Below are 19,388 nucleotides of genomic sequence, written 5' to 3'. Positions count from 1 at the left end.
CTGTCTCAACTCCCTGTGGATCTTTGAAATTTCAAATTTGGACCAAAACTAAACATTTTAGAGGCATTTTTTCCAAGCACAAGGTTTGTGCAAGAAAAAAACTTCAGACTTTATGCCTTGGCTCAGGATTGGCATCCCTACCAACTTCATCTGAGACAAGAGCAACAAACCCTCCAAGAGACAGCATCACATCCAACCTAACATTACCAGATCGGAAACAGAATAACAATCCCTCCAAGAGACAGCATAACATAACCAGACTTCATGATTCATAGACAAACTCTCTGAGAGACAGTATCACATCCATTAACCTGACTTTATCAGAGACAGAGTAACAATCCCTCCAAGAGACGGCATCAAATATAACCTGACTTCACCAGAGACTAACGAACCCTCCCAAGAGACTCCACCACATCCAACCCAACCATACAAGTTAGACGAAATTGTGCAGAGGCCACAAACTCGTGCAGCATGACGATTTTGTTGTATAGTTGAATACACGTGTCTGTGTGTGGAGATTGGCCTACTCGAGATACCCGTTTCACCTCTGCCACAATGGGCGACGCGCGATGAACGTAGATGAATCATACTTCAATTTGAAAAATAGAGCCTAAACCAAAAGGCAAATTATCAATTAAGAAACTGTCATAAATCCTTCAAGTTGTGTTAAGCTTAAAGAAAACTTATATATGACCCATAAAGTGTAAAACCAGCTCTCGTCAATGCCAAACGCTTGAATTTATTTGATTTAATTTGATTGAACCACGCCCTGTGCTCGTCCGCAAATTGAGATTAAAGCAGGTGCGCGTATCGGTACGCCAATGCGCTTGCGCATGCGTGTTTCAGTTCGACTCGATATTGACAACATTGACTGTGTGGTGTAGTTGTTGTCTAATATTTTCACAGATTCGGCTGGATTTAGAAATCTGATTTCAAGGACAACTTTACCAAGACAGAGACCAATAGTTTATTTATTTGTGGTAAGAAGGCTTGTCTCTAAATACGTTGATTTTGTACTTGACTGTGTCCAATAATTTCACCGGAAGTTGAAATGAGATGTGGCCTAACCCGGAAGCATGCGTGTAACTGTGGTAGTACATTACAGTACACATGTACATTTAGCATTGCATGGTATGTGCATATGTCATTCTTGTGATGTGTAGGTACACTGTCACTACGCTACTCTCCAAACTTGAGAGTGGAGGAGTGAGTGTGCAACTGCAATGCCTTGCCCTTTGCCCTTGGATTGAAATAGGCCTAGGCCTGGAATAGATGGTTCAATATGATATCGAATGACATCAACACTCGGAGCAAATTTGTAAAAACCATGCCCATGGCATTTCTGGACGAGTCTTTATTCGGAAACGTTTCTTTATTCCGGAGTCTTAATTTGGACTCGGGAGTCCGAATAAAGATTCGTCCAGAAGTGATGGCACGCAATCTACCCTCCTGTTGATATTTCTCTTGCATTATGATGCTTAACTGATGGCGATGATGTACAACTGCTATTGTGACAAAAATCGTATCCAGGTAGGCTCTTTGGCTGCCAGATAGACCGGTATCACGTAGGGTCGGCAAAAGAAACCATCTTTACATTAGATCTTCACAGAAAAAGACCCCAGACAATGGCCCGAGAGGGGCATTTTCTGGCATCGACCGTACTTTTTGCTGACCCTATTTGGTTACGGCGTAACTGGCAGAAGAAAACATGAAAGAAAAAAAGCTAACTTTTAGTTTTACTTGCCGGGCTCCAGCGTACGTAGATCATGTACATTATGTCATAGTTTGTCAACGCCTAAATTGTCCCTTTAGTTTAAAGTTAAGTATTGGCAATAGCGTCATACCAGTTATAAATGCATCATCATCACCGTAGTCATTATTTTTATCAACTACATGAGACATGTACCTATGATAATCAGATTCATAACTTATTGAAATAATAATCAGAGATAAAGTAGACTACATTTGTATCGGTAACAGTCATCAGTCCTTCAAAGTCAAGGGCATATCATTACTATGTCATGCATGTGTGCAGATGATAAAATCTCTGTAAAAATGCTGGTGGAATTGGATCTAGAGGATTTGGCACGATCTGCATGATGGGAAAAATACTTTAGGTAAATAAAAAAACACAACCTCGCTCATCTTCATCAGCAATTTCTTAAAGTCTTTCATGCAGGCCTGGTTCAAGGTCAACCAAGTATTAGGATTAAAAATAAATTTTAGATATTTTTAATATTGGCTAAATTCAGCTGTGTGACATCATACACTGCTGCTGAAATATCGTCTCACCAGGTTCTCTGAATCCATGAACATGAATGAGATCTACGAAGACAGCTCAGATTTTTCTCACCTGCTTGGTGAGACAGAGGAGCACTCATCGATCTGCTTTTGTATCAGATGTCTGAAATGATGACTCATGTTCCTGCTCCCGCTGATCGTTACCATGGTAACTCATAAATAATGGCATCTTTGAGATGAGATTAGGCTGTGGGAAGAATAACATGTAGGGTTTATCAAAGGGAATCATTTACTTTTTTGAGCATTTCTGCTTATGCCCAGTAATCAAAAGCTTCATCTTATAGAGCTGGAGCCGCTATTTTACCAGTAGATAACTACGTATGCGATCACTCACAGCTGCTAAATGTATGTACTATATTACTATCTTCTCAGCCTAGATTACAAAGTATATGATGTAGAATTTCTCCTTGGTAAGCGCGTTCAAGTAAAAAAAGTATGATTACCGTACATGTAACATATTATTTCTTTCATTGAAAAAAGTAGAGCCATGATGTTTTGCCACAAACAATTTTAGTTGAGGTTGCCAGTATAACGAAAGAAGAGTTTATTTATGAAATAATATCATAGAATATGGTGTCACCCCTACATGTAGTTAGAGGTCTAGCGAGTACAGTTATCTCATTTTAACTCTGAATTGCCAGGCACCAGGTGAGAAGGCAGTTGTGTACAGTAGAACCTCCCTTAGCGGACACCTCTGCCAGGCGGACGCCTCTACATTACGGACACGTCCGGCCAGTCCCGATTTTTTTCTAAGTCATTTCCAATAACAAAAACCTCTGTACGGCGGACACCTCTCTACTCTACTGAATTGCGGACAGGGCGATAGCCAATTTTTGGTCCAATTCCCTCCCAATTACGGACAGTGGGCAAAAACAATGGTTTCCCGCGTGCGCTTGGAGAGTCAACTAGGCCCGACAGGTGTGATATTTGCGTAATTAATCAACGTAATTACCCCATGGCATTGTGTTTTTGTATCCTAATTGAGCCGCGGCATTTGTTTACTCATCTTTTCAGCTAATCACATAGGCCTATTGTGTCAACGGACACTCATAAACCCACGCGGTTTTGTCAGTGTTGCGGCGAATATGCGTTAGTAGAGAAATTAGAAAAAATTAATTATTAATCAAAGGTGGCTGATGGACAGAAATTATGGTGTTTTTTCACACATTATGACATGTCGAGAAGATTTTGCAATAAAATGGGCACCTTTTACTAGAGAGATTATTCACTCTCTGAGTTCCAAAGTAGCTCACGTCATTCAACGCAACATCACAAGCAAATACCGATCAGCCAACAGGTTTGAAGTTTCTACGCTAGATGTCGACACAGAGAAAACCAAGACCTGTAAGGCGGGAACTTCAAATCCACCTATCGGACGATTTGGCATAACCTCTCTATTGCGAAAACCTCTCTATTGCGGACACCTTGGCCTTTATCATGCTACCGACCATCCCGCCTAGATCCACCTCAAAAGGGCTTCACGGAAAAAGCGCGAGCAACGTTGTCACGATACAACGGCTCGCGAAAGTATCGTGGCCTCAAAAGAATCCACAAAACCATAGAAATCGAATAGAAATAATTTAATGAACACAACTTGAGAATGTATAGAGAAATGTACAGAAGTTTGGAGAGAAGAAAATCTACGTGTTCACTGGTTGAGAGATGGCGGCGCTTGACCTAGAACAGTGGTGCCATCTGCCCGAAGTGAATCACACTCGTCACAACCAAGGACAGAGAGACAAGACGAAACGGAGACAAACCAGCCTCGTCACAAACGTATGCAAAAAGTTTTCAACCACGCAGTTTCGGGAGGCTAGCCGGTCTCAAATTTTTCTTTCACTGGGAAAGGGATTATGACGTGTATGAAAGTATATGGACATGTTCAGTAGAACCTCTTTTACCAGTTTTAGGACAATCTTTGGACTGGCAAATGCTGTCCTGAATGGAGAGGTGTCCTGATTACAGAGGTCAAATTGAATAGAAGTGACCAGTTCAGGACTAAAGACAGGAGTCCTGTTTTACAGAGGTGTCTGCTAAGGGAGGTTCCACTCTACATAGACAGATGAGGAAAACATGACGAACTTGTGAGGTAGGCCTCAGTCATGTCAATAGCGGCCAGCTGGTGGCAAACTGATGTCACATGTACACAAAATCAATATTATAAACAGTGGAAAGAGAGCTTGACTTTGGCCAAGAGGTGTGGAAGGGAAGAGCTGAAAGCAGGGCACTCGGTGGTAATCTCTGTGCCGAGCACAAAAAGGTTCATGTCACCGCAATCCTGTGTGCAAGCAAGGCATCTTGTGTCCCCATCTATATCCTATCCCGTGTTTTCTTCCTTCTATTAGTTGCCTGCCTACATACTACATGTACCGTAGAGTCCAAGTTTGAAACCACTTAGTCAAATGGGCCCTTACCACCAAGTCAAAATGTTCTACTCCACCGAGTCAGAATCTAGTATTTTAGTAATGATTTGTCTACAACTCAAGATGAAGTAGTATACTGTCTGCTGGGTTGATAGAGGACATAATGACAGTGATGCAAAGAAGAAGCAAATCTTGTTGAAGTGCAGTCAGATCTTGTGAAATGTGCTGTGATGTAAATTGATCAGCTGACCTGATGAGTTCTTTCTAAATCTTTCAGCAGCGGCGGTTCCCTCTGTTAGCACCGCTGCCTGTGGACTTGCATACTGACTTCCAGTGGTATTGCCTCCGTTACCTCCGCCCATACCACTGAAGAAATACGTGTAATTTTTCTGTATTTTGCGCGCCTCACTTTACGATGCACTGCACCCAACTTTGATCTGATTCTGCTGTATGCAATGTACAATATCCGTATGCGGTATAACGACATATGGTGAATCCGTTTTTCGATCACCCCGACCTCACTTTCCATGGCCACTGTGCTGCTAACAGAAATGGATTTTAAAATATCTTCACAGGGTTGGCCGTTTTTACCTTCTCTAGACACTGCGTAAGTTTCAACGCAAAGCATATTATGGTTTTTGAATGAGACACGAAAATGTTACACATGACGTGCCAAGATATCAGACCACTGATTTGAGCAATTTAGCGATGGTCAGTGGCATCACGCTAACTTGTTTCCATTGTGTGTACATGTACCATAATAGCCGATCAACTTCTTTTGAAATACATGTAGATTGCATACAAATGCATGCTGTACTTTTCTTCAAGGCATTGACGCGCGTTGTCTGTAAAGCTTAGCGATGTCAATACATTGAGGGTCAAGATGGTGGACTTGAAACTTTGTATCTACTGTGTCGAAGATTAGGTCATGTCTCAAGTCAGATGTGCATGTCGTGTAGGAGTTGGCCAATGAATCGAAACTCCCAAGCAGTGTCTCATCACTGTTGATTCTATCATGCTTTGAATCTGCTTCGGTTGGGTCAAAAAACGTAATCATCATCATTATCATCGTCATCATCATCATCATTTATTTTAGGCGTTGTGGCCCAGAAATTGGGCCTTTGCCGATGTCTGTCTCAAATTGAGAGTGATTGATGGGACTGATAAATCATGCTGTCCTTTTAGAGAGGTCTCCTGATTACTAGGTAAATTTTATTTAAATTACCAATTCCAAAACAAAGCAATGAAAGTGACAGATAGGGTTTCCTGTTTACACTACAGACATGACAATTGACACACACACGATTCCCGCTAAGGGGTGAACATCCGACTATGTGTTATTATCTGGTTTTGTTTGCAGGTGCCTATGTGTCCTGCAACCTGCAGAGAGTCACATCGCCGAGGATATTCCTACACCCTTGGGGGTGTACGACAGGAAACAGGGTATCATCTGTGGGTAAGTAATGTCACTTTTTGGCTCAACGTGCATGTACTGTAGGGGAGTCTATGATGAAGTACTACAGTATCTGGTGGCTGTCTGTGTCCTATTTCAAACATTGGCACGTTTTTTTAAATGCTACACTGTAGTGCTATGGACTATGCACACATAACCTCCCCCCCCCCCCGCGCATCAGATGACAAAGGACACTGTATTTCACTTAGGTGTGATTCTTGACTTGTGGGTAAGTAATGTCATTTTTTGGCTCAACTTTCATGTAGAGGAGTCTTTAATATATTGGTACAGTATCTGGTGGCTGTCTGTATCCTATTTCAAACATTGGCACGTTTTTTTTAAAACCGCTACACTGTAGTGCTATGAACTATGCACACATAACCCCCCCCCGCGCATCAGATGAACGAGGACACTGTATTTCACATAGGTGTGATTCTTAACTTGGCCACTAGGGGGCCAAAACCAAAAACTTTAAAGTGTGATATTTGTTTTTGGTAAAATTGTAGGATACCTGTACATTGTGTACTCCAAACCAAGATACATGACGTTTTGTATAAATTTTTTATTCGACCCCCATGCTATAGATGCGATGTTGCCGTCTTTGATATTGAATTCTGACTGTAACGGCTGCTCCTGTCTCTTTAATTGAGTTAAAAAAGCAAAGATTATTTAAAGCTGCTGCCGTCAGCAGATGATTCCATGTTGCAGTTGTAGGAGGCTGCAGTGACAATACCCATGAGTCCATTGGCATTGCACATGTTGTGGCATGTACAGTTGACCTCATAGTCATACATGTCCTTTTTTTAAAAGCTTATAACAACCCTGTTTGGACACGCAAATGCTGTTCATGAGTTTCCATTCTAAAACTAAGTTCTTTGTTACATTTATTCATAATCATTGGCCTAAAAACTGAACGATTTAACAAAAAAACTGTTTGCAACCATTCTAACCACCACTTGACCCATCTTGGTCCGCATGATAATTTTGTTTAAATATCAACTTGAGCATGGCCTAGATAGGCATCATTGATACATGTCTCTTAAAACTACCAGCCGAAGTGGGTCGATTGGTGGGGGTGGGGGGGATGTGCATCATGCATTGATAACCCCCTCCCACTCAGCAAATTTAAGAGGAGGCCAGTGCTTGTAGTTTTTGTATTCAAAATGACTCCCCCCCCCCCCCATCTCCGTAATCATATAATTTTGACCCCTCCCAGCGGGACTGTAAAAATGTTGGCATTTTCTGTCATGTGTGCAGGTCAGCAAGATTTACCTTTGGATTTAATACATAGTAGGGATGACATTTCCAGAATGGTCGAATCATGGCATGGCCTCAGGGAAGTGTTGTCCTGATTCTATATCGTACTGATAAAAAGGTCCCTTGTAATTTTCATTCCAATTCAGGTAGCATTAACAACAAACTGTCTATATGACATAGTTTATTTTATGTGTCAATACATGTACAGCAATAAATAAAACACACACTCGATTCAGAAAATAAAAACACCTAAAAAACTAGGCATGCGTCACCGGTATGTACATGTCCTTAAAATCACCTTTTTAATGGCACTATAAAAAAAGTATAACAAACATGTACTGATATAATGTCTCCGGACATGCCAAAGGTTCATTTGACTACATTTATTTTATATGTGACCCGTCACAGCAAAACCAGGCGCATGTCGCACAGAAGATAGCCTAAATGACACCAGGAGGTAATGGAAGAAATTGATATTCATATTTCACAAAAGGCAGACAACAGAGAAATGAACAAGCAGACCATCTCAACCTGCCAAGCTCAGAGCGACAGGCGCCTGGTTTTGCTGTGACTGGTCACATATATTAAAAAATGTATGTGCCTGGAGGTACATCTGACTATAGTGGCAGAGATTATGTAGCCTAGATTTTTATAGTCTTTTTGACGGGTCCGTGATAAAGAGTGGACTAACATTTTGATGGATGTATTATGTCTATAGTAAAACTATTCAATTCATTTGTGTACCTCTATTCTTGATTGTTTCAGATTTGAATCCACGCTACACGTCCAGTAGTGTCTGATTATGATGTCAGAAGTCATGGTGTGTTTTACATGTTGTATAACCGAGCAGCCCCAGCCAGCGGTAAGTAGTTTATCAAGCAGCCGTAGAGCTAGAGGGTAAGACCGGCACTGGCCTGCCCCACTACAACGAGAATTGGCCTCGAATAGCCGAAAGTAAACACTCCACTTCACGCCCACGATCTCAAATCGCCAAACGCGCATTGATTCGAAGATAACAGGGCAAGCACTTGGTGAATGTTTGGTCATCTCGAAAAATAGTGCTGGGATAGTCTGGCCATTCTCAAAACAGCTATCTTGGGGGGAAAATGGCTCCACGCATGGGCGTTACATAGTAAACCTTACAGAGCCGGGGCGAGTGGCTGGACAGTACTGTAGGCTGAATTGCGTATGGCTGATATTCCTGGCCTTTTTCGAGGTCGCACATGGGGTTGATGTATAGCGTAGCGGATTGAAGTTTATTCTGATGGGTGAATGTACAGGTCGCCCCCCCAATAAGATTGGTTCCTATCATTGCCCGCCCTCGACTACCAGGACCAGCAAGTTTTATGCTCCTTTCCTCACACACATCACTCATTCACTGACCCTGGAGTAAACCAAGGATTATTTGTGGAATGGTTGACAATGGCTTTGGTTCCAAATTTTTATGGTAGGTGTATCTGATAAGGATATGTCACATGATCCATGGGTTTTTGATTATACATACTTTTCACGGTCACAATGGTCAAAGTTCAGAATTTCACTGCCGGGTGGTGTGTTTCCTTGTTGTTTGATGTGGGAGGGGGCAGGGGGAGGGGCGGGGTGCTCTTATTAGCTGTGTTGGTGATGCAAAAGGGAATTTCACTGCAAATTGACACATCATTTCTGTCCATAACAGAAGCGACGACGTCCGAATATTGATCGGAGCATGATAGGATTACCGACAGATTTCCGACACACAGGCCACATAGGATCCGGGGAGATGTCCAATGGAACTCAGGTAAAGACACTCACCATTGTCCTTGCGCATGACCGGAACTCTTTATATTTGAGGTTGTTCTGACCCTGCTTGTATTGTGTTCAGTGATGTGGGAGAGGCTTGTGTCCAATAATTATAGGGAGACTTGTGTCTAGTAATTATAGCGAGGCTTGTGTCTAGTAATCAGAGAGGTTTGTGTCTCAAAAGTGACATGGCGGCCATGAGTCACTCTTAGCAGAAACTGGAGAGGATCGCCAGCGGCAAAAGACGATGGGGGAGAGTTGTAAGTGGCCTATGCTCTGGGAGGAGCGTAGTGAAGTTATCCAGTAATTATAGCATGACTTGCATGGGCTAAGATTCCAAAAAATCGCACTGCCTTCTTTCTCTTTGCAGCTCAATTCTATACAGAAACAGATGTCGTCTAAAGGTGGCTACGAGTATGTGTCACCGGTACAAGTGGATCTAAAGGTAGTTGAAGTACAGAATCAACGCGAATCATGAGACAGGTGAGTTAACCCCGATCAAGTTTATCCTCTGCCTCTGTGACGATGCTTACGTAGGCTATGCGTCGAGTGCCGATTCCTTTCGTTCCAAGGGTACTTTATTGGGATTCCACTACCCTAAGGCACACTCTCAGAAAAAAGGTTCTCTAGCTTTTGAAAGATTTTTTTTCGCCAACAGTATTTAAATATACACCCTCGTAAAGTTTTTCAATAGCTCAAAAACCTTTATTTCGATGAGTGTAGACTGCTCTTGGACTTTAGATTCTGCCAAGGCAAATGAGTTACATTTCCCAGATTTGTCTTTTGGGTGTCTCTTCAGGACTGGTTGCTTACCAGGCTATGGAGGCAAGTCTCCTGGTAGTCCTCTACCCTTAGGTACCACAGTTGAGGAGGCTCCTTCCCCAAGGCTAGGTACCAGTAATGTGCCCCCTCACGACTACCGATATGAACTTTTAAAGAAGATATTAACTGATTCAGTATTCTATAGACATCCTTGTATATTCTGAACTATATGACATCGCAGTAGATTGCCTGCATTTCGTTGCAATCGATGTTGAAATAATCGAGCCACCTGTTAGAGGTAGGGAGAGCAACGAATAGAGTACCATTGATAGCTCGAGTGGCAATTAGATCAATATGCAACTGGGCAGCTGAGATATATTTAAAAACAATGACTTATATACGCAGTGCGGCTGTGGAATGTTCAACCTGATCTCTCTGATGGTGCAGGGAAAGCACCAGTGCCTGTCACCTCTGAGGTACTGGATTTGATGCCCTGTCGGTCCCTGTACACCCATGTGATAGAGTGAGCAACTCTACACCAGCATAGGTTTCCTCCGGGGTGTCCGGTTTCCTCCTATTTACATTACAATTGCCCAATTATATGTTTGTAGAGGTAATAGTGTCCCAGTTGACGCTCAGCTCTCCACTCAATATATTATAATGTTCATCTACTCACTTCCCAAGTCGCTTTAGGATGAACATTATAAGGTAGAGTAAGGTAATCGTAGCCCCTGCCTATGATATTGATTGATATCCCCATGCATCAAACAATGCAGGGGCTACAAATAAACCGGGGCTCCAAATACCCCATTCGACAGGGCTGCATCCTCTGGGAAATACTGTGAGCGTTTCAACTACAATGTATTTCAAGGCATAAAAAACAACAACGCCATAAATGTCTGGTATATGTTATTTGTCGATATTTAATTCCAAAACACCTGGATTTCGAATTGATCAAACTTTATAGTTTAAATGCACTATGGCCCTATGAAGCCTCATTTTGAATTCATTTGTATAGACGACTCAACCAAAATTGCTTGGATTGGTGCAAAATCGAAGCTGTCAAAAAAGCATTTTAAATCGAGGTGTTTTAGAATAGAAATTCATACCTACCTCACTGGCGGTATTGATTGTCTCACCAAAACACCTCAGGGTAGAGCTGAAATGTTGGGCAAAACCTCGGCAAGTAATTCTAAACACCTGGATTTCGAATGAATTGCAAATAAATGTAAATGCACAATGCGCCTACGAAGCCTTGCTTTGAATTCATCGCCATTGGTTTTTGTTAGGCTGCCAAAACCGCTTGGGTTGGTGTAAAATATGGAACAGACCATAGTCAAGCAAGATAATGAGATGGACGTGATTTCATGGACTTGTGTTTTTAAGGGTTGACCATAAGCTGGTGTGGGTTTAAATAAACAAATGCAACGACTCCAGTCTATTCAGACGTTTCATATAATTGGTACTTTTTCAATGAATGACTTTACAAATTTGGTCAACCAGGTTAAGTACTATTGCGAACAGAGAATGTAGTTTACGCTACGTCTTAACAAAAGTCAGCCGCGATACCCCAACGTGTTCAGGTTTGTTGTTGTTTATCTGCGCTTTCATTGGTTGAGGTTTGTGGGGGCGTGGCTTCCTAGAAATTTAGTGCATAGAGTCGGCTGATAGGTGGCTCTAGCTGTGCGTTCCAGAAAGCAAAAGCTGGGCCATTGACCATAAGCTGGGCCATTGTGGCTGGAACTTGAAATCCTAGAAATCCTTCGAAATGAAGTGAATGCTAATTTCAAGGGTGGGAGTCTGTTCTCGGGGAAAACAAAGAACAGTCTCCCACCCTTGACACTACATTCACTTCATTTTGAAAGAGTTCTTTGGGGCAGCGGTAGCGCAGTGGAAGAGAGTTGGCCTCATGATCAGGAGGTCGTGGGTTCGACTCCCGGCCGAGTCACTGCTTAGTTCCCCTTCTGGTCGAGTTCAAGTGAGCACCTTCTGGTTGCTCCTTGAAATCCCTGATTGATTTCTGTGGAGACCGGGGTCATAATATGATATCCCAAATCGTTTTGAGCGAGAACTATAGTCTCACGGAATTGCGCTATATAAAAGACTCATTATTATTATCATTCTAATTGCTTTAGGTTTTCAAGTTCTAGCAGAAATGGCCTAGCCTATGGTCAACCTTTGATGAAAATACCGGTTTAGTTCCTAATTGATATTTGATGATTTTCTGTTTCGTTTCAGATTGTCTTTTCCCTCGTTGATCTTTCACACTTCATCTCATTGGACTTGTGGTGCCACCTAGTGGCAATGAGAGGAAACATTAAGTGATGATGGATCAATATTCGAAGCATTCCTTTATAACGTGACGGATGGAACGAGACAGGAATAAAAATGCAATTTTGTAAATAATTTCAAAGATGCTGGTGAGACAAGTTCCACCTGTGTACAGGATGTAATCATTTTGTTGAAGAACCAGATGTGATGAGAATTTCTTGGAATCTGGAATGATAAGACCGTACCTATTCAGAGCCACATGGTGTCACCTTAAACAGTTTTTCGAAACCAGTCGCAGTTCATGTTCAGACGTAATATCAACCTGAGTGCAGGTTACTCTACGTCGACTTGACAAAAACACAATGAAAGAATATTAGGCTGTCGGAGTGGTGCAGTGGTAGCGTCAGTGCCTGTCACCTCTGAAGTCCCGAGTTCGATTCCTAGTCGGTTCTGGCACACTCGTGTGATAGAGAGGGCGATTCCTTCGACAGCGTAGATTTCCTCTGGGGTCTCCGGTTTCCTTCTACTTGCATTACAATCGCCCAATATTGTCTGAAGAGCTAATAATGTCTATCTCAAAGCTTAGTCAGTACATTTAAACTTCTCTAATGTCGTCCATCTTATTCCGTGGCTTATGGGTCTGAGTTCTCCATGATATAATTAGAGAGGAAATGGCCAGTGTGTGTGACGCTCGGGAAAGGCCATCACACGCGTTATAGATAGTGCAGATGGAATAATTTCACCAAAACAGCACCAGACGTCATGATTTTGTTTTCCTGCAATGTACAGCACTGGTACGATTCCTGCAATGTACAGCACTGTAATATTCAAGAGGACATTAGGGCAAATCTGCGCTCGAGAAACTTTCAGCGATGAATTATCATCTCGATATCCTTCCCGCTTAGTTCGGTTTGTAATCCTGATTTCCTCGATAGCTGGCGGCAGCCTGCTGCTGTTATCTAACGTCATCTATCTTTGGTCTTGGAGTGAGAGACCTTGCTACCGGCTGTCCTGGCACTGTCAAGATGATATGTTATCTACCTGAATCAATAGATCACATGTTGTCAAGAATTACCCGATCCAAGAATTATTTTCTAACAGAATATGTAGGAATGTGTAGGATCTCAGTCGGTTTAAGTTTTAGCCCTCTTGCGCAGATTTGCAGTAATGGACACTCAACTTTGTATAAAGTCACTCGAATTATTTTGTAATGTACAAAGTTATATGGGCAGAAACCTAAATTGTAAATGTGTCTCTCCGCAATTTTTGCAGTGGAAAATGTTTTTGTGGGGCAGATAGGTTCCTGATTTTATCACATGCCAAGACGCCATCGAGGTTTAGCGCAAACCTGTCTCAAAATCGCATGTGATACCAATGGTGGCAGTTAATTCATGATCTATCAGCTGAACTTTATTACAAATGATTTTAGAAGCAGCAAAACAACTATATTCGAACTTTGTCAAGCGTTAAATCCAATATGCTTCTGGATCACATGTTTGCATCACATGGGTGCAAATGAAATCTGTGATGTACAACCTCTCTGATATGTCGTGGTCGTTGTTTCGTCGAGCTCAATTGACGTCATTCATTGACCTACTATTATAACGACATTGCATCATTACTTCGGGTCATCACGACGCAATTTCATCTCGGACTCTGGAATGAAATTTGCATGGATTCCAGTTGAAAAAACCTTAAACTACTCATGAATAATGGTATGTGATATCAAACAGAAAACAGTACTCGTCTGTTTTTGAGTGAATATATCACATGAGTGGTTGTCTGGGCCAAGACAACTACATATGTGATATTTCCACTCAGAAATGGCCTTGAGTGGTTTTCTTGATGTCTTGATCACTTGATAATGTTTGGCCGTGCTTGTGACTGTGGTATCGACATGTTTGTCTCTTCAGACACTTCACAGACAAAACTTTCCATCTTCGAATAATTGATAGGCCCATGGATGGAATGATTATCACAAACTAGGTTTAACACTCAGATCCCATCATAGAATCTATGATGGGTCATTATAGATTCTATAGATTCTATAATGGCCCATCATAGATTCTAAATATTCTATAATGGTCCATCATAGATTCTAAAGATTCTATAATGGTCCATCATAGATTCTATAATGGCCCATCATAGATTCTATAATGGCCCATCATAGATTCATAGCTTCTAAATATACTATAATGGCACATCATAGATTCATAGATTCTAAATATTCTATAATGGCCCATCACCGATTCTATATATATAATCTATAATGGTCCATCATAGATTCTATAATGGCCCATCATAGATTCATAGATTCTAAATATTCTATAATTGCCCATCACAGATTCTATAGATTCTATAATGGTCCATCATAGATTCTATAATGGCTCATCATAGATTTATAGATTCTAAAGATTCTATAATGGCCCATCATAGATTCTATGATATCATAGCTCCAATGATGGCCCATGGTAGATCCATGGTAGATCCAATGACAGTGGGTCCCATATAAATGCACACGAACAGCAGAGTACAAAACCCATTTGAGTAACAGTCTTCAGATTTCTGAAAAATAAGAATAATTCACCTATTCTAAGAGCGATTCTTCTATCACCCATCAGAAATTCTGATAGAATCAATGATAGGCCCGTGGTAGAAACAACCATGTGTTATCCATTGATCTATGGTGTATTTCTCCATTATAGATCCACATGCGTCATAGTAGAATATAAAATCCATGGATGGAGTCTTTCACCTTTGTTGACCACCACTTGATGTACAGGCAACATTGATAGATGCAGTCCAACATGGTCCAATATCACAGCTGTGTAATTTGTAAAGAACGTATACATTATTTTCTACAACATATTTCTAACCTAATTATATTTGGCCATAATGAAACAGTCGCTTAAAAATTATTGGATGCAAAATTTACCGCCTTTCTTTTGAAAATCAAGTATTTTTGTTCTAAATTCGATGTTGTTCAATTTTGATGGGATTGAAATCAGAAATCCTCAGGCCATAGATTGGAAAATGACAGAAGGTGCTCTCAAGTTTGTTGTTTGTTTTCTTATAGTTGAGTGGGAAGAAATGATAAGAAATCTGATGTCACATGATGGGTTGATCAAACTAATCAAAAGTGAGTTATGAACAAAAATATACCACATAAGCTTATCAGGCCCCTTGTGGTTGATCAGTGCTGAATGGGTTGGACGTAATGATGGCTTTTATTAGCATTTCGGGCACAGGGAATATATTGGCTTCTCATGTGTGCATTTGTAGATCTTCTCCTCCTGTGTTTTACGAAATGGAATTTATTTGCGAGTTTTCACGTATATTTTGCATCAAATAATTTGTGACCTTTCGATCATGTCTTCCAATGCTTGCATATATCGAGGCCTTCCCTTTGCTGCAGCAGTCTGATAGTCCTATCACTATTTATTGTACTAAATGATTTATCATATTCTTGCAGCTTGGGACGGATAAGTTTGGGTGCATTTTAATTTGCACAAAACTGTATGCTTTGAACTTCAGTGTTTTCATACATGTACAGTAATTTCATAATAAAACATAGCACCTTTTCAAAGTCTTCAGCTAGACACTACATAACCAAACATGCCGGTGGGATCTAAAAGCCACAGTGCTTTGAGGATTTCAGACTTTTTCCTCTCACGAAAGGCTAATTTTTATAGCTGGAATGAACTGACATCCATCTCAACTCTCGGTAGATCTTCGAATTCTCAAGATTGGACAAAAAATAAGCATTTTAGTGCTGACCAAAGAATGAGGTTTTTACGAATAAAAAGTGTCAGACTTTTTGCCTGACCTTATTGACATCCCTGGTTCACAAACAGCACCTGGAAATCACTTTGCTAGACTGGCAAGAACACTGCTGAGATACATCATATTTTGTAAATTTTCTGAAGATTTTGATCAAAGTTGTTCTTTGAAGAGAAAGCATTTGATAACTTGTAAACTTGTGTATGACGTGATATATTTTCAAATGTATTGCCATGTATTGACCATTCAGTGCTGGTTTCAACTGGTGTTGGCCTTTATGTCCAGAGCCTAAAATTTCATGTGTAAGTCATACACTTTTGGTATTTTATTTAGGATCAACCTTAGGATCACATCAATTAAACTACTAAGAGGTCTTATATTTTTCATTTTGATTTATTAACAGGTGAAACATGGATTAGGGCCCATGAAAAGGAAAATTGAACTTCTAAACCCCCCCCCCCCCTTCACTGTGCAGTGAAAGCATTTTGAAAAAGGCCCAGGCCATGCGTTCAAACGTTGAAATTTTGATTCGAATTCAGTCATTAGTAAAAAAAAAAATTTATTTTGTTTCATTGGCTCACCAAGAGTAAAAATCTTTATCACTTCAAATTAGGACAAGTGACTTAATACCCCATGTTCTTTTAACTACTTTTCAAGGTCACTTTAGGCGTAACCTTGAAAATAAGTAGGGAAAAGAGCCTGGCATATAACACGGTCAACTGGCATAAATTTTAGAGTGTAACTGGGGCATGTTTCTTAACCACCAGGGCTTTTTTACCAAAATTTGTTGTAATGACAGTCAGTGTTTATTATGACAGCTTACATGTAGGGTAATGTGCCTAGATAATTTTCGTTTTTCGCAACATAACCTACATGTAGTGTCTGACCTCCTGGTAGCCATCTTTGAAATTTGTTTTTGCCTTTTCGAAGCAACATTATATCATCTGGTGGCCTTGGAAGAATGTCAAGCTTTTAGGAGTTAAATATCTCAAGGATTATTCCAGACATAGCAATGGAATATATACCCTGAATTTACACTGAAGTTCAGTCAAATCTGATTCGTCACTTGGCCGCCAGGGGGCCAGAATCTGAAAACCTCAATTAAAGCAACATTGTACGTCTCAAAATAAATGTAACTTAGTCGGTGGTCAGCTATAATGGGTTGGTTAACCTGAATTCTCCAAAAAATTAAAAAAGTATACAAATGTATGTCACACCACTGGGCCCTGGATTACATGCAGCAGAGAAATTTTGTTGGGACCTTTTGTAAATAGGCTGTGGGAAGTGGAGGGGGGGGTGGATTAGAGAAAACACTTGTGAGCATGCTCAGTGTGAGCACAGGCTACACTGATACCTGATGAGAGAAATACATTACCTCATTCCTGAATATGTTATTGTTACCAGTTCCTCTTGATATATATTTTTATAGTTCGAAAATGAAGAAATAACATATTAATGCTGGGAAAGACATTTGAAATATGAATTTTTTTTCATGGTGGCCAGTGAGATTCTCCTGATCTAAAGGTTGAAAACACCACTTTTGTTCAGTTAGCAATCATGCAAAGAATTTCATCGCAAAACGAGAGGTTCTTGCCATTTTGGCATCAAAGTTTTGAATTTAACTGAAAATGCATTGGAAAATTTGGTACATTTTCGATTATAAAGTTTTACTGTTGACTTGAATGTCCTGAAATTTGGAGGCAGATCAGTCATTATATCAGGAATGCCGAAATTTTGGATATGACGCATATCGCATTTTGCAATGAAAATCTTCATTTAAAGGATCAGTGTATAAGTGGAAAGTGGTTTTACCTTATAGTGTATGGATCAAATGAGCAGAAAGGGTGCTTTAACCTTTACACCCCCATTTCCCTGTATGGACTCTTCCAGTTAATGCATTAGAACAGTCCATATCGGAAAGTGGGGGTGTAAAGCTAAATTGACTTTTGACGGAGAGTGTAATCATGTCGTTGAATGCGTATTTATTCTGGAATATTTGTTAGAACCTGTTGGAGGACATTTGTTATCAGACGTGAAGATTTAGGGGACGGAATGATGGTCTTTTAGTAAACCCTGGCTGCATTATATAGCACTGTTTATACTGTATAATGCACTGTGCCTCATTTTGGCAGCAGCAGTTTAGTTGGGCAACCATAACTGATGGAAGCAGTCAGGATCGTATTTTGGTTTATTTGAGGGGTTTCTGAAACTTCACTGTCGGTATAGGTTGCCTCTTAAAGCACCTCCCAGGTGGAGTGGCCATTCTGCCTTTAAACCTCCACAAATCACCTCTATTTTGACCTTCATTTTTAGCTCTACCCTCACAGTCACAGTGTTGAGGACACAACCGTTTCACACCTTGACCTAATTTACAAAGTCACAGAGGTGAACATTCTCTGTAACCATAACAGTTACCATATTCCTGTCACTGATGACAACAGAGCACATGGCGCCTGGCCATTTCATTTTTGCCGAGGTCTTTTTTAAAGTGCTTTACAAAAAACTGTTGAAAATGGATTTCGAACCAAAATGTTTACTTTCGTGAGACTGCAGGTAAACGTGGCTTTTTTGCGTGCGGTTATTTGTCTTAAAAGATGTGGAGTATGTAGTTTTCGATTGCCTTTTAAAATCCAGCCATGAATGAAGCCTACCTCTTTGAGGTCTCGAAAAAGGCCTACATTTTGCCAGGGAGAACTTATTCTTAGTTTTAAAAAAAAGTATGACTATCTGTGAGGGATGAGAGTGGTATTGTATATAGGTGAGATGTTTTGAACACGCAAATGTCATGCTTGAATATATGGTCTCATGTATCGTTCCTTAGGTTGTCCCTTCTAAAAGTGTGCCTTGTTGCAACCCTGTGAAAGAAAAGGAGAGTTGCCCTGTTGGGGTCAGTATGCACATCCATGTCCATGGAAATATTTTTAAAAACCTGTCGGCGGGCAGGCGCCTGAAGCGAGCAGCTTTAATCCACACCCCTTTTAGCGGATTGAGAGGTATAATCTGCCCAGCGACAATGTTGCAATTACAATTTGGAAGTCGACCAAGTAATTTTTGTTTCAAAATCTGGGTTGTCTGCTTTTCATTGTCACCTGTGTTGGTGTTTTTAGTAAAGATAAACGCCATAGATGGTTGGTTTAAAAATGCCATGAACTTGAGCAGCACAGGCACAGAGGCCCGTTGCTTGGATAGAAATAACCCTCCTTTGCCGGCTTTTTCCAGGTCACGGATGTGCATGTCCCTTTCTATGACAGTAACTCACCCAGGCAGGAGTTCTCGCAGTCTAGGGCAACTCCGATGAATGATACTTCTGTGAGAATGTTATATTGCACCTTATTTAATAATTGTACATAGATGTAATAATATCACGGTATGAGATATAAAAGAAGCATGACTGTAACATTTATAGTTTGGCGTTCAATTCA

The 19,388-nt window shown here is 40.7% G+C and overlaps 1 protein-coding gene across 1 annotated transcript; it reads left to right on the top strand.

The window, feature by feature from the left end:
- Positions 1 to 841: 841 nt before the first annotated feature.
- LOC135498589 (CDC42 small effector protein 2-like) lies at positions 842 to 19,371 on the top strand. Its single transcript, XM_064788907.1, has 6 exons — positions 842 to 980; positions 6,025 to 6,120; positions 8,140 to 8,236; positions 9,050 to 9,151; positions 9,524 to 9,636; positions 12,154 to 19,371. The coding sequence occupies exons 3-5, from the start codon at positions 8,177 to 8,179 to the stop codon at positions 9,629 to 9,631; spliced, it is 270 nt and encodes an 89-aa protein (XP_064644977.1). The 5' UTR covers positions 842 to 980; positions 6,025 to 6,120; positions 8,140 to 8,176; the 3' UTR covers positions 9,632 to 9,636; positions 12,154 to 19,371.
- The last annotated feature ends 17 nt before the right edge of the window (positions 19,372 to 19,388 follow it).

Source organism: Lineus longissimus, chromosome 14 (assembly GCF_910592395.1).
Source record: "Lineus longissimus chromosome 14, tnLinLong1.2, whole genome shotgun sequence".
Classification (NCBI taxonomy): Eukaryota; Metazoa; Nemertea; class Pilidiophora; order Heteronemertea; family Lineidae; genus Lineus; species Lineus longissimus.
This window is presented reverse-complemented; position numbering and strand designations above follow the sequence as displayed.